At 37.9% G+C, this 15,960-nt stretch overlaps 1 protein-coding gene across 4 annotated transcripts in view; it reads right to left on the minus strand.

The window, feature by feature from the left end:
- The window catches only part of Jakmip2 (janus kinase and microtubule interacting protein 2), a 187,975-nt gene that overhangs the window by 31,535 nt on the left and 140,480 nt on the right, over positions 1-15,960 (minus strand). For 2 of the 4 annotated variants that reach the window (XM_029559753.1, XM_008825241.2), the window contains exons 6-13: positions 12,641-12,787; positions 11,851-11,991; positions 9,647-9,703; positions 8,637-8,756; positions 7,412-7,540; positions 5,586-5,669; positions 4,844-4,906; positions 1,428-1,526 (exon numbers count right to left, since the gene is read on the minus strand). In XM_029559753.1, coding sequence (XP_029415613.1) covers positions 1,428-1,526; positions 4,844-4,906; positions 5,586-5,669; positions 7,412-7,540; positions 8,637-8,756; positions 9,647-9,703; positions 11,851-11,991; positions 12,641-12,787 — 840 coding nt within the window. The remainder of the gene's footprint in view (positions 1-1,427; positions 1,527-4,843; positions 4,907-5,585; positions 5,670-7,411; positions 7,541-8,636; positions 8,757-9,646; positions 9,704-11,850; positions 11,992-12,640; positions 12,788-15,960) is intronic. The other 2 variants (XM_029559754.1, XM_008825243.2) reach the window with 1 other exon arrangement.

Raw genomic sequence — 15,960 nt, forward strand, 5'->3', positions numbered from 1 at the left:
GCCAAAAAACAAATGAAACAAACAGCAAAAACAAAATTCAAGATGTACATTGTTAAACTGAATGTAAAATAATTAACCAGTCAACTCAGACTATTACACATGGTAGAAAATTTATAAATGGTGTCATCTATCCTTGAAAAATTTTTGATCAGGGACAAGTGTGGAATGGAGTTGCAGTTTAAACAGCAGAAATATGTAGGTCCTTCAGACAGCACACAGTGGTCTCAGCATGAAGACTGATAAATAGCCTTCTGCACGTTTAATCCATTCAGTCTTTATGAGCAAGATATACAGGTTGCAAAGATGAAGTCTTCTTCACCAAAGCATGCCAATTACTAACTTCTCCCCCAGACCTAATCTGAAATAACTTCAAGAGAAAAATATCACTTGCAAAATAACAGAAAATTTGAAGAGGAATTTTGCTTATATGCTCTTTTTTTAAAACAAAACAAAACAAAACAAAACAGGATTTCCCAGTAGCCCCATCCGGCTTGGAACTTGCTCCGTAGAGCAGGCTGGCCTCCATCTCACAGTGATTCACCAACATCTGTCCCAAGTGGGGTGCTGGGGTTAAAAGTGTGCACCACCACACCTGGTTTGGCTTATGTTCTTGGCTGTCACACAGGCATTCAACAAGACTTGTGGGACACTATGGAAATATGGTATGATATGTTTTCTTTAAAGAAACAATACCCCAAATAAGCACCTGAAATTAATCTAGGCTACTTCTTAAATTATTTTTGTTTCTTATTTAGCTTTCTTTTGCACCATTATGGAATAAAAAGTTAATAACAAATTCAAACTTAACTTTAAAATCCTGTATAAGAAATAATGGCTCAATGAGGAAATGTCAGTGGAAGATAAACACTATTTAAAATATTTTATTTTTATTTTTGTTTTATTTTATGTGTATGAGTATATTGCCTGCATGTATGTAACTGGACCTGTGTTGTGCAATTCGTACTGAGGTCAGAAGATGGCATCATATCCCCTAGAACTGGAGTTACAGATGGTTGTTAGCCCTTGTGTGAGTGTTGGGAACAAAACCTGGGTCCTCTGCAAGAGCAGCTAATGCTCTTAACTGCTGAGCCATCTCTCCAGCCCTGATGGATATTATTGAAAAACAATGAAATAATGATGAGGTTTGAATTTACTATTTAAGTTATTTAAAAAAGCATTTACCCAACTTGTCTGAAAGGCACAGTTTCTGAGTGCATAGTTCTAACTTTCCTCAAGGTTTTATCACATACATGTCATGTGACCAGGGCAAGGTTTTTAAGTCATTTAGTATCAATTGTCAGTTACAAAAATCTTGAGCTAATTGTGAGGTCCAAATGAGAACATGACCTGCAGTGCCTAATTCAGGTGTGGACCCCAGTGAGCAGGGCATGTTGTGATTGCTTTCATTCCCATCACCATTGCCTTACTTCCAGCTCTAGATTTCGAAACTCCAGCAGCTCATTCTGGTCTCGAGCATCCTGTAGTTCCTGTTGTAGCCGGTGATTTTCTGCTTCCTGTTTCTCTATCTAATAAAGTAAAGCCTGACGTTAGGTGAGCACAGGAAAGAACAACTGAAAAGAAAGCATGAAGACCATCCATTTACTCGACAAGTAAGATCATCTCTAGACCATCAAAATCACCCCAAAGGAGATGTGGGTAAAGTGAGTATTTGTCTCTCCTTGTAGCTGTCTTTCAGTTAAGTTTTGCAAGGCCTGGAGACAAATGCCTGAAAGCACCAGCTTCTGAGGTTGAAGCAGGGCTCCTGTGGACAATGAATTTGGAAGACTCACATGCCCTCTGGTGATCACAGGATGTGCTAGAAAGTGGTTTCCGTGTTTAGGAGGGAGACTGACACTCTCATAGGTCACAGGAATACATTTTTTACTGTTAATTAACAATTTATAATTGCACAAATCTATGGGAATATAATCAAATAAAGTCATTTAACATGCCCTACACCTTAGACACTTCACAGTTTTTGGGGGGTGATGAAATTTCACATGTACTTTTGCAAGAATTCTGAAATGTGAAGCAGTTGTTTTAAACAGCTCTCATCATCTACAAAACTTTAAGAATTTCATTTACTGAGTAAAATGAAGCCAAACTCCATAATAAGGAATTCAAAGCCTTAGTAATCTAGTCACCACCTGATTATTCAATATTGAATGTTATCAGTGTCATCTCAGCACACACATATGAGATCATGTAGATACCCCCCCCCATACACACAGAGGAGTATAGCAGCCCGGATGCACCTATGTCCCAGGATCTTTCTCTGTCCTCATCTCTACCTGAAAAGCACTCCCCTATCTCTTTTTCTACGGAGAAAATCTTACACTTCCTTGAATGCCAAACTTTAAGGTCTATATGAGCCTTCTCTAGTCCACCCATTCAGAAACCACCCCTTTCTTCTGTTTGCCTATAAGACTGGTTTTGCTGTTATTGTTTTTTTCTAAGACAGGGTCTCCCTATGTTGCCCAGGCTAGCCTCAAACTCCTGGGCTCCAGTGATCCTCCTGTCTCAGTAAGCCAAGTAATCAGGACTTTAGGTGCACGGCACCCCACTATTCTCCTTTTAGACCCTCTCACAGGTCCTCCTGCACAATCTGGTGACATATGGAGTCAAGTCAGTTGTGTGCAAGGTCTTCTCCCTGCAGACGGGGCCCATGTCTGGGACATTCTTGGCTTTTAGGGATCCAATAATTTTTATGAACTGTTTCCTTTGTCATTAACCATGTGGGGAGTCAATATGCAGTGATTGTTTAGAAGCTTCAATTTAGAAATTTAAACAAAGGAGCTTTAGTCATAGGATGAATTTTACTTTCCCAAATATATGACTTAAAGTAAAATATTTAGATGTTTTAATCACTTCTGTTTTTCACTTATTCTTAGAAGATATAGCTCTAGCATTTCTCTTTTGTCCCAAAGAAATAGATTCCTGGACTAACGAAATCATATAGAAGACATACTGGGAATCTGTTCTATAATAAAGGAAAAGTGCAATGCATCATTGGATTCCTTGTAGATTAATAGAAAAATATCAGTCAGTAGTGAGAAACTGTGTCATTTATTAATATAATTAATAAGGTTTTTTACACCAGAGACATTTTAAAAAGATTTTACTTTTTATTTATGTGTATGTGTGATTTTTATGCACATGGGTATAGGTATCCATGGAGCCCAGAGGAGGATGTTGGATCCCCTGGAGCTGGAGTTACAGGTGGATGTGAGCAGCCTCAGGCCCTCTGGAAGAGCAGCAAGCACTTTTAAACACTGGGCTATCACCTCAGACTCTTACCACAGATATCTGTAGCCTATTGAGATTTCAGAATTTTTTATAAGTAGACTCAGATTGTAAAGGAGGTTATTCTTCTTAGCATTTTGTACCGGACTCTGTGTTGGAATACAGGGAAACTGCTGGTTCTGGTACTTACTGATACAGTGAGATCACTTGTTCACACCTTTCAATTCATAGTTTAAGACCAAAGCAAAATCTTCTTTGGCTCTTCTCTCTATCTCTCTCCCTTTCTTTTTCTCTCTGTTTCCCCTATGTGTTTCTTTCCTTCTCCATTTTTTCTCTCTATGTTTCTTTTGTATGGGGATTGAACATAGTAGGGTTTCATGCATGCAATACAAGTGCTCTACAACTAAGTTATAGCCCCAGCCTTCTTTGTACTTTTTATTTTGAAACAGTCTCACTCAGTTACCCAGGCTAGTCTTGAACTCACTGTTTGTGGTCCTGAACTTATGATTCTCCTGCTTTAGCATCTTGAGTAGCTAGAGTTACAGACCTGTAGTACTAGGCCCAGCTAAAAAAAAAATTATTTATAGAAAACTTGATCTTTGTTAGAGACCAGTTCTGAATTTTGGATACATGTCCACCTCTACACCTCAGTCCTGCCTTATACTATCCAGAGATTGCTAGGATGTATTAACCTTGCCAGACTAGAGGGGAGGAAGACAATCCTGTGTTTCTTCCTTTCTATGCTGATCAGGGCATTGTAGTTCATTTTTACCACTTGTCAAGATAGAAAATACTGGTGGGAATAATCCTAATGTAATTTTTACATAAAATTTGAACTGACCTACAGAATTATTTCCTTTATTCAAATGGTCTTTAAAGTCTGTTTCTGTTAAGAATAAATTATTTTTTAATAATTCATTAGATTGTAGAAGGAACATACCAAAGGAAAAGCTACCTTAATCTTGAAATGTTCTATTAATCAAAATTTTAATGTTCTGTTAATCAAATGTTTTATTAATCAAATCAAAAGCCTATGGTTAATCATATATACTGGGCATAAATGTGTCTTGGTGTGTTTACTAATTTCTTGGACATGCTGTGTTTTACTTTGGATGCATCTAAAAATAATTCCCTTGCTTAAAAAAGAAAAGAAATAGCCAAGCTTAGCAAACATGTCTCAAAGTGAGAATATATTTTGTGCAAGTTGCAGCATAGTTATATTCTGGCACTTCCTTAAACAAAATAGTACGTGTAGCAGGGTCTTTTCTTTTTTTGCAGGTGAACAACCACACAGATATGTGCATATATATACACATACAGTATATATACAGTACATATAATATGGCTAACAAATCGGTGGGGAGCAGGGGTTACAACCTCACAAGTCTGCACACAACGTGGAGCGCAGAGCCATGCACACGTGCCACTTAACTGATGGTGATGGCAGTGACGGGATGTAGTCGAGCACGCAGCAGAGGACAGAGCAGCGGTAGGAAAGCCTCCCCTTCCCTGGCCCCTGTGCCACTCCTGAGAGCACCCCCTGCTGCTCCTGGATCATCATTTTCTCCTCTGCCCCACTAGGGTGGTGCGCCCAACATACCTTTTCTAAAAGCTCCTGGTTTCTCTTAATGAAAAGTTGTTTATCTTCTACCCAGTGTGAATCCTGTTTGACAAAGAATATCGCGCAGTCAGCATTTCAGAGTGCCACGAAAGAGTTTGTGTCCTCACACCACTTATCCAGAGCCATATTCTTTCTACCCGATTTGTTTGCCTGCACAGAGTAACTGGTTCTGGTGAATGACACCCACCCCTGTCAGCTATTTCTTCAAAGGTTCTGGGGCCAAAGTTGCCAAGAAAATTTAACCCCTTTCCCATCATCACTTACTATGCCTATCTTTTGCAGTCTGAATAATCCAGGACCAGCCTTCTGGGGACTCAGAAGTGACCACACAGGCAAAAAGTGAAAAGGGTCAGAATGCACACAGGCTCGAATACATATGAATGGAAAACATTAAAATGCAGAACCATAAATGTAGCATAGAGGCAGAGAATGCAGCCGGGGAGGGGTGGGACTGCGTTAGCAGTTTGTGACAACTCTAGGCTATTTGGACCAGGCTCTTCTTCCTCTGGCCTTCTCTCTCTTGCCCAACTTCATCCACCGCTGTGGCTGGGTTTGCACTCTGGGAGAATAACACCAGGGATAGAAGTGGTTTACATTCTGACACAGTTTGAGAGAGGGTACTATGGCAAGCCAAGTCATGTCCTGGGTGTGGTCCATGCATGGGGCGACCCAGAGAAAAGTGAGACGGGACCAGCAGAAGAGCTAGCAGCCAGGTGCCTACCTGGCCTTTCTGAGCCAGTGTTGCCTCCAGATCTTCAATTTTGGCTTTATACCTTAGCACTTCTGCTTGGAGCTGTTCTTGAGCCTGGTGAGATCAAAATTCCAGAATTCAACCAGAAAAATAGTCCTTCAGCATGTTTCTTTTTCTCATGTTCCTTTACTTGTACTCAACAAGTGGGAGACAGAAGAAAAAAGAATTTTCTAGGATACAAGTATCTTTCTAAACTGCCTTCATGATCGAACAATACCTAAATTCTTGCACTCAGATCCTTGTGGTCCTATATCAGACTAATATTCACGTTCTTTAGTTGGCTGTTCAGGGATCCCCTCAGGTTTGCAGAACTGTGACCAATCACCTGGAGCTCACCCCTTCCTGGGGTCACAGCCACGTGTCCTGAATCCTCCCTGGCAATTCCCCACTGCTCTCTCTACTTCAGTGAACTCCTTTTCTGGAAAACTTGTCTTATTTTGCCTCTCCAAATGTTATCCTTTGTTTCAGAGCCAATCTTGTGCTCAGTACCTAAATCTAAACAGAAAACTTATTACTGTAATTCCTATTCCTCGAGCAGTAAGAATGCTTAGTAAACACCGACAGTGAAAAATCACCAGTATTAAGATTTTTGAGGCAAACACATCAGCATAGAAAATCTTTTTCTGATGGTGTCTTGTTTGTCTATTGTGAATTAGAATTTTATTTTTAAATGTATTTACTCACTTATGCATCTACATGTGTGTCTAAGCTACTACTTAAAACTATCTGCCTTTACCTTCCAAACAGCTAATAGCTATAGCACTACCCAGTATGGTGTTATCCCTTCAGAAAGAAAGTATGATAAAATCACTGGACAGCCATGTTCCTTCCTGGTTCTTACAAAAGTGCATAAGGTGCATTATGATGGTGGTTTTGACTCTGTAGTTAGAAGGCGGCATTCCTGGCTTAGCTTTAGGGCCTCAGGTAAACAATTCAAGTTCATTAAGCATTTTAAACTTGTAAGTTTGTTTTTTCTTCTATAATTAAAAAAAATTTGAGGTCTATATAGGATGGCTTGGCATTCTTAACATAACACCTGGAGTACAGCAAATGTTAAATTTAAATATAAAAATAAATAAATTCCTCTTCCTTTTTTTCTCCCTTCCTTCCTTCCTTCCTTCCTTCCTTCCTTCCTTCCTTCCTTCCTTCCTTCCTTCTTTCCTTCATTCCTTGTTTGCGACATAACTTCCGCTTATGAGTGACAGTTATGATGTGCTAGAAAGAATACTTGATCCAGCAAGATTTGAGCTAGAATCTCTGACCACTTGCTTTCTAGCTGAATGACCTTGGGAAAGTCAATTTCTCTGAGTCTTAGTAATTAAAAAATAAAAGAAGAAAAATTTCTCTGAGTCTTAAATTCTTCTTTTATGGCATATCTGCCTTATGGGGCCATCACAAGAATTCAAAGAGATATAGTCTGTGAAGATTCTGGTGAGCTGTAAACACAGCATGGTGCATTCATTAACTAAGAAAAGAAACCAGCTAATTACTTTTGAAAAAAAATCTTATAAACAAGGAAATAAAAAGAGAACTAGATTATCAAAATTCAATATGTAGCTTTGAAAATATAAGTTTTCAAACAATAAGAACTATGCACTTGACTATCTTTACATGAACAAAAGCATTGATCTAGGCTGGGTCTGCAATTTATTAGCATGAAATATAAAACAATTCCAGTGCCCCAGAGGAGAAAAGGGCACAGAGAAAGCTGTTCTACTGACATTTTTATGTCTTCAGGAATTTTATGCGGAACCTCTGTAAGTTAATTTGAAGCTCTCTTTCAGACACACACTCACCTTGACCTCTCGTTCAGCATCTATGATGCCTCCAGTCTGCTCCTGCAGGAGGGCATATGCTCTTTGGAGGGCTTGGTATTCTTTTGTTAACTGTCGAAATCGAAGCTCAGATTCTTCAGCTGCTAGACTCTTGGGGTGTGAAAAAAAAGTCCCCAAATAATTATGCTATGTTCCTGTCCTCTCTGTTTTTGAAAAGATGTTTAATCTGACATTCTATTATATTTTATCTTTAATTCTAAATTACCTATAAGGTCATACATACAAAATATGTTCAAGGTAGATATTGAAGAAATATGTAAGCAATTATTTTAATAAAAGAAGCAGTTACTTTTTTATACATTTTGGATTAGTTCCCATTTGACCTTGATATCACACAATTTAGATACAAATAAGAAGTCATGTTCAGATTTGGGATCTAAACTTGAGGCAAGGTTACTTAAAGCTTTACATTCATTTCCTTCAGTGCATTCTGATTATATACTATTAGATATTATTCAACCCAAACAAATTATAAAAAGCTTATTTTCAGTTTCAGGGCATAATGCAGTCATCACAAGGGAACTTTGTTAAAAATGTGAATCAAAGGTTAGAAATATAGCTCAGCTGGTAAGGGACTTGCCATCATGCATTAAGATCTGGGCTCGGTCTCTAGTAATACTTAAACCAGAAGTAGTGGAGCACACTGGTAGTCTCAGAATTTGGGAAGTAGAGGCAAAAGGATCAGAAGTTTAAGATCGTCTTCAGGTATATAAGGAGTTTGAGAACAGCCTGGCCTATATGAGCCCCTGTCTCCAAACAAAATCCAAATGTGTATTGAGGGGTTTCACTCCTCTGATCCTGAATCAAGAGTTGTGTTCATTGCAAGCCCCACCCCCACCACCCAGATCTTCAAATGAATGCAGGCTATGGAGCACACTTTGCTAAGCAGTGCCTTAGACTGAATCTAGAAACCTCCCAAGTTTGCTCTTTGGTTCACACCTTCCCAAGATGAAGTACTTTGGAGAGTCACTTTTATTTTGAAAGAAGCAATCAAGTTATATAGCTGAACTGCAGAAAAGTTTCTAGAAGGATTACATAACATAAATAATCCTTATTTTCAAGAGTCAAAGTCAAGTGTGGTCTCAAGATTAGTCACTGTGATAATATCTCTTTGTGGTTTTCCTCCACCTCAAAGGGAAGATTTGGTGACAATATCCTCCAAGATGAGAGGAAAGGAAATGCTTACTTCATCCAAGTCATCATCAGGAGTTGCAGGTGTCCGGTCTGTTCTAAAGGAAGCCATGGATGATGTCTCTGAATCCATAGAGTCCTCATCATAGCCAATGAATGGGTCTAAAACAGGCCTCTAAATGGGGGGAAAGCGCTCACTTAATAATACAATAAAAGTGTGAGACACTGACATATTAAAACTCCCTTAAACAACAGAGATATAAAGGAGCACAGAGGTCATGCCATCTTTAGTGTTTCTTTGATGTAATAAAAACATTAGGCATAACTATAATGCCCATTTTGTTTCATTTCTGACTCTTTCAAAGGAAATTAATGAATATTTGGCTGTCTCCCAAACACCATCACAATCAATCTATCCACGTTACATTTTATGTCATGATGAGTTAAAGTAGTTTACTCTGTTTAGTATTTCAAAGGTACTTAAGGGACGTTTGAAACCCAGGTATCCGTGTGAAACCCAGGCATCCATATGAAAGAGGTCATTAGAGCTTAATTTTGGCCATTCAACCCCACATCCAAATCAAGTGACAAACTTGGTAAAAAATTAAACACAGAAATCAGGCAAACAGACTTGAGAATCTTATGGACTATTGAGGCTATAAAGATATTGGCAAATTGAGAGTGTCATTAATAATATTGCCCAGGTGAATAATGTAAACATATTAATCAATTAGAGGATAGGCCTCAGAAGTTAATGTCATTCATCAGAAGACATTAATCGTGTGTGTCTCTTTTTCTTGGAATATAACTTACCAAATTATCTGAAAAACCTTTTGACATAAAAACCAGTGGCTTCTCTATTCAGAGTAAGTCCTATCAAAGCCAAGCCTTTCAGGCTAAAATAAAACAACAGCCATTTTCAGACTCAGAAATGCCAAGAGAAGAGATTTTCTTCTAGTAAATGGAGATCATGGTTTGCTGCCTTTCAACTTACTGCATTTCTGTAGGAAGGTCCCTTTCTTGGCTATTTGTGGAAAATGCCTGAAAATCTGCTTTTCTTATTACCTTAATTGGCTTGGAACTTCTTCTGTGCTTTCTCCTACGGATGAGCTTTTCTCGGTCCTAGAAAACAGATAAGAACTTTTTAGATATAGAGTTGCCACACAATTCCCTACAGTTTTGTTTGTCTTCTGCCATGGAGGACAGAAGAGGGTTTCTGATCCCCCTGAGCTAGAGTTACAGGTGGTTGTGAACATCCTGAAGAGAGAGCTGGGAACTGAACTCTGGTCCTCTGGAAGAGCTGGAAGTGCTATTAACTGTTGAGCTGTCTTTTTCTAGGCTCTTGTTTTGATTTTCAAAGACAGAATTGTTTTTCTCTTAGGGAATTATATATTTTTACCTAAATAGGATTTTATTTTATAAAATTTGGTAACTTTTGGCTATAATACACAAATATTTCCTGAGTATGCATATTATATTTTCTGGCATGTAAGTGGTTTTAAGAGCTTCATGCCCAGAAATCACTGTGTTCCTTCATTTTATACTAGAAAACCAAGTAGCACTCAAAACATCTAGATTCCCAGAAAACACAACTGTTGCTTTCCAGCACCCTAAATTATTCTGAATTTGTGTTGAGAAAATATTTCAAAATAAAGCATACATCTACTCTTTCCAATTTGTCATTTTTAAGGCATAGACAAATATATATTGACTGTTTTTGGAACATCACTTGGAGTCTGCAACTTTTGAGGATGAGACAGGAAGCAGAGGGTCTACTTGGTTGAAGTCACCTAGTTTTCTTTCTATTTTATTTTGAGAGAAATGGGTGTGATTTTCTGAGGAACTCAAGGAATATCTACAATAGTGATCAACTTCTTGACTCATTCTTTCTGTGACTGTAGATTCTGGGGGGACCTGGAATTTACTTAGTAAGTACTCCATGGTTTTTTTTTTTTTTTCAAGTTTATTATTTTTATTTTATGTATATGAGTGTATTGCCTGCAATGCCCGAGGAGGCCAGAAGAGGGCATTGGATTGCCTGGAACTGGAGTTATAGACCATTGCTACCCAGGTCCTCTGCAAGTACAACCAGTGCTCTCAATTGCTGAGTCATCTCTCTAGCTCCAACTACTCCATATTTTGACTGCAAATTTAAGCTAGATGGAACTCACTGATGATCCGGAAACTTACAGCTTAATCTCAGCATGGTCAAAGCCAAGTATATGTCTATACTAGTGAATATGTGAGTTTTATGAACTATCAAGATGTGACATGAGTGACCCAGGCTTCACACTATATTTGAAAAGTAATATGATTTCAAACACTTGAATTTAGGCTTTTTTATCTTTTACATATAAACATAAAAATATTTTTATCATGCAACCTCAATGTAATTGATACTTTAAAAATATATACATTATGTGTTTAGATTATCCTCTTATTCTAATGGCTATACATTATAGCATATACCCAACATAGACAGCTTTTAAAGGGTGAACAAATAATTAAAAACAGAAACTAGAATTTTAATCTCAGTGGCAATAAATCATCTTGCTCACTCTACTCTGGAGACTACTAGCTAAAAGCCCTCCTGCCCCTTATCACTAGTTCAAGTCTGCAGGCCTTAGATTGTTCCTGAACTAAAAGGCAGCAAAGATATAATTTTCAGAATAAAGGCAGAAAGGTACAGAAGAAAGCCTAAAGACCATTAGAGGTCTCATTCTATTGTACTGCTAACAGGGACTTTAACCATCTGGCGTGCAAATGGGGCAGACGTATTTATCAATCAGAAAATGAAGACTGGAATTCTTGCTTTGTTAATTATGATGCTTCTGGTTACTCATGAACCCTTTATCAAATTGTATCTATGCCCTAGACGCTGACTAGGGGTTGGAAAGAAGAAGTCTATGGTACTGATACTGTAAGGGAAATAGTTAATTTCTGAGCCTCAGATGATGCTGAAAGGCAATTACAAGATATGTCTGCCTACCCTGGGTACTTAGGTAACAATGCACCTGAAAGTTCCTTTAATGCAGCTTGTAGTCATTATTTGTGCTTCCAAACTAGTTGACAAATGGTTATAATTAGTAGGTATAAAGCAGTTTAATAATGTAAAATACTTTTGGAATAGAATTTCTTGTATGTAATTACAGACTGAGATTATAAATATGGGCTTTAGGGTACACAATTTTCAAGTGTTTCTGGTATGTGTTGGTTTGTTGGCTACCTGTCCTTGTGAGTAGCTCAGAGTTACAGATGGATTCACCTACCCTTGTGAGCTCATCAATGATGTTCTGTTGCTCGATGACCTGAAGTTTCAAAAACTCTGTTTCTTGTTCTTCATTAGCTTGATCAAGGTCATTTAGAGATTTCAATTTCTTCAAGGGTGGGTGAGATGTTATTTTTTCTCTCTAGATTGGAAAAGCAGAAAGTAAGGGAGAAACTTAAAAAAATACAAAACTTTAGTCATTATTATATCTTTAGAGACAAGGCTTCAGCTAGCTTTGAATATTGTCCCACTGGGTTGTACACTTTTGCAGATACTAAATAAAACCTTCAAGTACATTATATCTCTTAGACTATGTTAAAGTTCTCGGGGGTGTTCTGGAGATTTCTACAGCTATTTTGAAGTCTTTTCCATAGTATACTAACATATCTGCTAGCCATACAAAATACAAATGGTGATATTGATTTCCCAACTGTTATATAAGTCCTCAGAAGGCAGGCATGACCTCTCTGTACAGAGCTATAAAAAATGCTAATAAAGTTTTGGAAGGAAGTTTCTGCAGCTAAAGAGCCACACAAAGGATTTGTTTCTCTGTTTCCAAACTTTTGAAGAATGTATGGGTGCCTGGAAACATTCCTCCAGTTCTGCAAATTTAGAAGCCCCATAAAATTCAGAGGCAGAACCTTCTCTTGCTTTCTTCCTTAAAGTTTCCTTGCTTACTTAAGGGAAAATCCAAACATCATATTAGATACAACCTCAGAAAAAACAGTAAGTCAGGTTATTGGAGTAACGAAAAAGGAAGCTACAGTTTTTACAGAGTCTGTGATACACACCATTTCTGAATTTTCCTTGGTTACGGCTTTTAGTTTCTCTTCCATGCGTTGCAAAGAAACCATCAGTTCATCATTTCTCTTGGCGAGGCACTTGTTCCTTTCCAGGAGAGGTTTACATTGTTTCTCAGTTTCCCTCACACGTTTTAACTGTGGAGAAATAAGTTAAAAATTGTTTCTTGTATCTTGAAGTTGACACGGAACAAGGGAAGTCAAGGATGATAGCCAGAAAGAAGTACTCTGGAGCCGCCCCACCCCCCAGGCCTGACCACTGCATTCCACTTCTCCACTAAATAGATCAATTTTTAAAATGTTTTCTAGTTCTCTCTCTCTCTCTCTCTCTCTCTCTCTCTCTCTCTCTCTCTCTCTCTCTCTTCTCTCTCTCTCATTTTTTTTTTTTCTTTTAGAGGAGATCATCCAGTGTAATTCTTTTTAAAAATTTTTTTATTTATTATTTTATGTGTATGCGTGTATTCCCTCGCATTTAGGTAAGTGCACCCGTGTTTTGCAATGCCCTCGGAGAACAGAAGAGTCTGTCAGATCCCCTGGAACTGGAGTTATGGCGAGTTGTTAGCTGCCATGTGGGTGCAGGGATTCAAACCCAGGTCTTCTGCAAGAACAGCCAGTGTTCTTAACCACTGAACCATCTCTTCAGCCCCACATGCAATGTAATTCTAAGTCTAAGACTCGCTATGTAGACCTGACTGGCCTGGAACTTGTAAGAATCCTCCTGCCTCTGCCTCCACTGTGCTAAAATAAAGGCCATGAACCACCATGCCTGCTCTATGGCTTTCCATCATGATCCTCCCAACCCTCAGCTTCTGTTACCTTACAGAGATGCTGTTGTTGGGAATGTATAGTAGGAGTTACAGCTCTCTGCTCCCTTTTGCTTTCCACCTCAGTCACTTCCCCATGTTCATCCCACTCTCTGGACCAGAAATGTCCTCTTGTTGGCTCAGAGAAACACAGCAACATGACTGAACCATACCATCATTGCCTAGTCCCAGCACAGCCTAGACCCAAGCCTTACTGTCTTCAAAACCTAATATCTCTCAAAAGGTCTTGCTGAAATCTGCTCATTAAGGCAGTTATATCTTACGTTGCTATCATAGGCCCTGTTCCCTCCTTCATAGGCTGCTTAGCAGTGTCTTTGGTCTCTGCCCATTTAGATGACAATAGCATAGTGTCACTGTGAAAAAAAAATATGTTACCTAAAGTGCTTCTAATTTAGAATCACTACTCTAAATTTATGAGTGTTGTTTTATATTTGGTTGATGTACTTTAGACCAAACGAGCTAGATAGAAAGGATATCCATGTTAAATACCTAATGATTACTTCATTATTTTCATAGGAATGTTCCTGGATGTGAATATGTCTTGTGGAAGTGCTACAAAGACGATGAAAAGGAAGGGGTGTATCAGGATTTTTAAAAATTATCTTTATGTGCATGAGTTCTTGTCATGCAATGCTCACGGAGGTCAGAAGAGGGTGTCAGATCTCCTGGATCTGGAGTTACAGTCAGTTGTTAGCTGCTAGGTGGGTGCTGGGATTTGAACCCGTGTCTTCTGCAAAAACAGTCAGTGCTCTTAACCACTGAATCATCTCTCTAGCCCCAGTATCAGAACACTTTTAAAAATAGTCTATAATTTTGGAAAGTCATTGAGGGAAGAGAAATCTACCTAAGAATGCTTAAACACACACACACAAAAAAAAACAAAAAACAAAAAAACAAAAAAACAAAAAACCAAAAAAAAAAACAAACTCCTTTTGCAGCTCTTAGCACTTCCTTCACTCCATCCCAGTCTCAATGTAAAAACCTTGATTTTAGGGGAAAGGCAAAAATTGGATTTATTTCTCATAAATAACCTGGTATAATTCTTAGTTCTTGAGCTTCTGTGTCTGAATCATTAATATTAAATAACAAGTACACATAAAGAAAAATTAATCCATTTAGTTTATGATTTCAACCTTTATAGCTTCTGGAGGTCAACGCCATGTCTTTTAAATATTTAAGTCTACTCAGCGCATACTATTCATAGAAAATGCAAATAAGCACAAAGAAAAAGAAGTAATTCTAGCATAGCACACACTCTCCATGTTCCATGGCAGTCCTTCACAGTCCCAACAGAATGCTCCTTTTGAAAGGTGTACCTTGATATATAACAGAAAAAGATTAAAATAATATATATATATATATATATATATATATACATAGATGGCTGCTCATTCATATATGTATGTATATATTAATACACAGAAATTCATGTAAACACAAAAAATAACTGATATAGTTCAACTAATAAGAGATTGAATTGAGAAAAGAAAGCACTTCAATATTTCATAATGATGACAGGGTAATTTGCCAAAAACACAGGCAAATATTAATTTCTGTGCATCAGGTAGCATCACTTCAGATGTATATAAAGCAAAATGAGCAGAACTAAGAAGAGATATAGATGACTCTGACTGGAGAAGGAGACAAAAGCATCAGAAGGATCTAGAAAAGGTGAAGTGGGTCAACCAACTGAACAGAGCTAGATCTGATAGTTATGGAGCATACTTTTTCTCTTGAGGATATGAGATATTTCCAAAACTGACCACATGCTGAGGCCATGAAGGAAGCCTCACTAAATCCCACAGGAATGAAATCCTGCAAAGTGTGGTGAGAGTAAAGGAATGACGAGGAAAGAGGTAATTCAAACATCTCTAAATGTCTAGGAACAGCCACACAATTTTAGATCGTAGAAGAAAACTGCATGAAACTAGAAAAGAGCAGAATGAAAGAGCGATACATTATGACATATCACAGGTTGCGAAAGGAAACTAAAAGCCAAGACTAGAAAGAAATCATCACCTAAAATGAATATTTTTTAACAGAAAGGCTGAAGCAACTTTTACACAAACAACTCCATTAAAAGTAAGGCATAGAGCAATATGTTTAATATATTTTCCAACAAATGACTTTAAAATGTTCTAAAATTAGTAAGAAAAATAAAGCAGAATAGAAAAGTAACAAAAGGCTAAGTGCAATTTCTATAGGAAACCCAAAAGGTCAGCAGGTATTCAAAGGCTCTCCCAATATCACTAGAAATGATAAAAATTAAAATAAAAATCCGAATAAGAATATCCCTCATGGCCACCAAAATGGCTGAAGTTAACAGTTATCTGTGTATCTTGGCAAGATGTGGAGAAACTGCAGTCTTCACACATCAGTGCTGAGAATGTAAAGTGTTATAGCAATTTTAGGAAACAGCTGACCACATGCATGGTACAAAATTCTGCCCCCAGAGGCAATAAAAACACTTTTTTAAACCAAAGTCAT

This window comes from Nannospalax galili, unplaced genomic scaffold (assembly GCF_000622305.1).
Source record: "Nannospalax galili isolate Female #2095 unplaced genomic scaffold, S.galili_v1.0 scaffold128, whole genome shotgun sequence".
In the NCBI taxonomy this organism is placed as follows: domain Eukaryota; kingdom Metazoa; phylum Chordata; class Mammalia; order Rodentia; family Spalacidae; genus Nannospalax; species Nannospalax galili.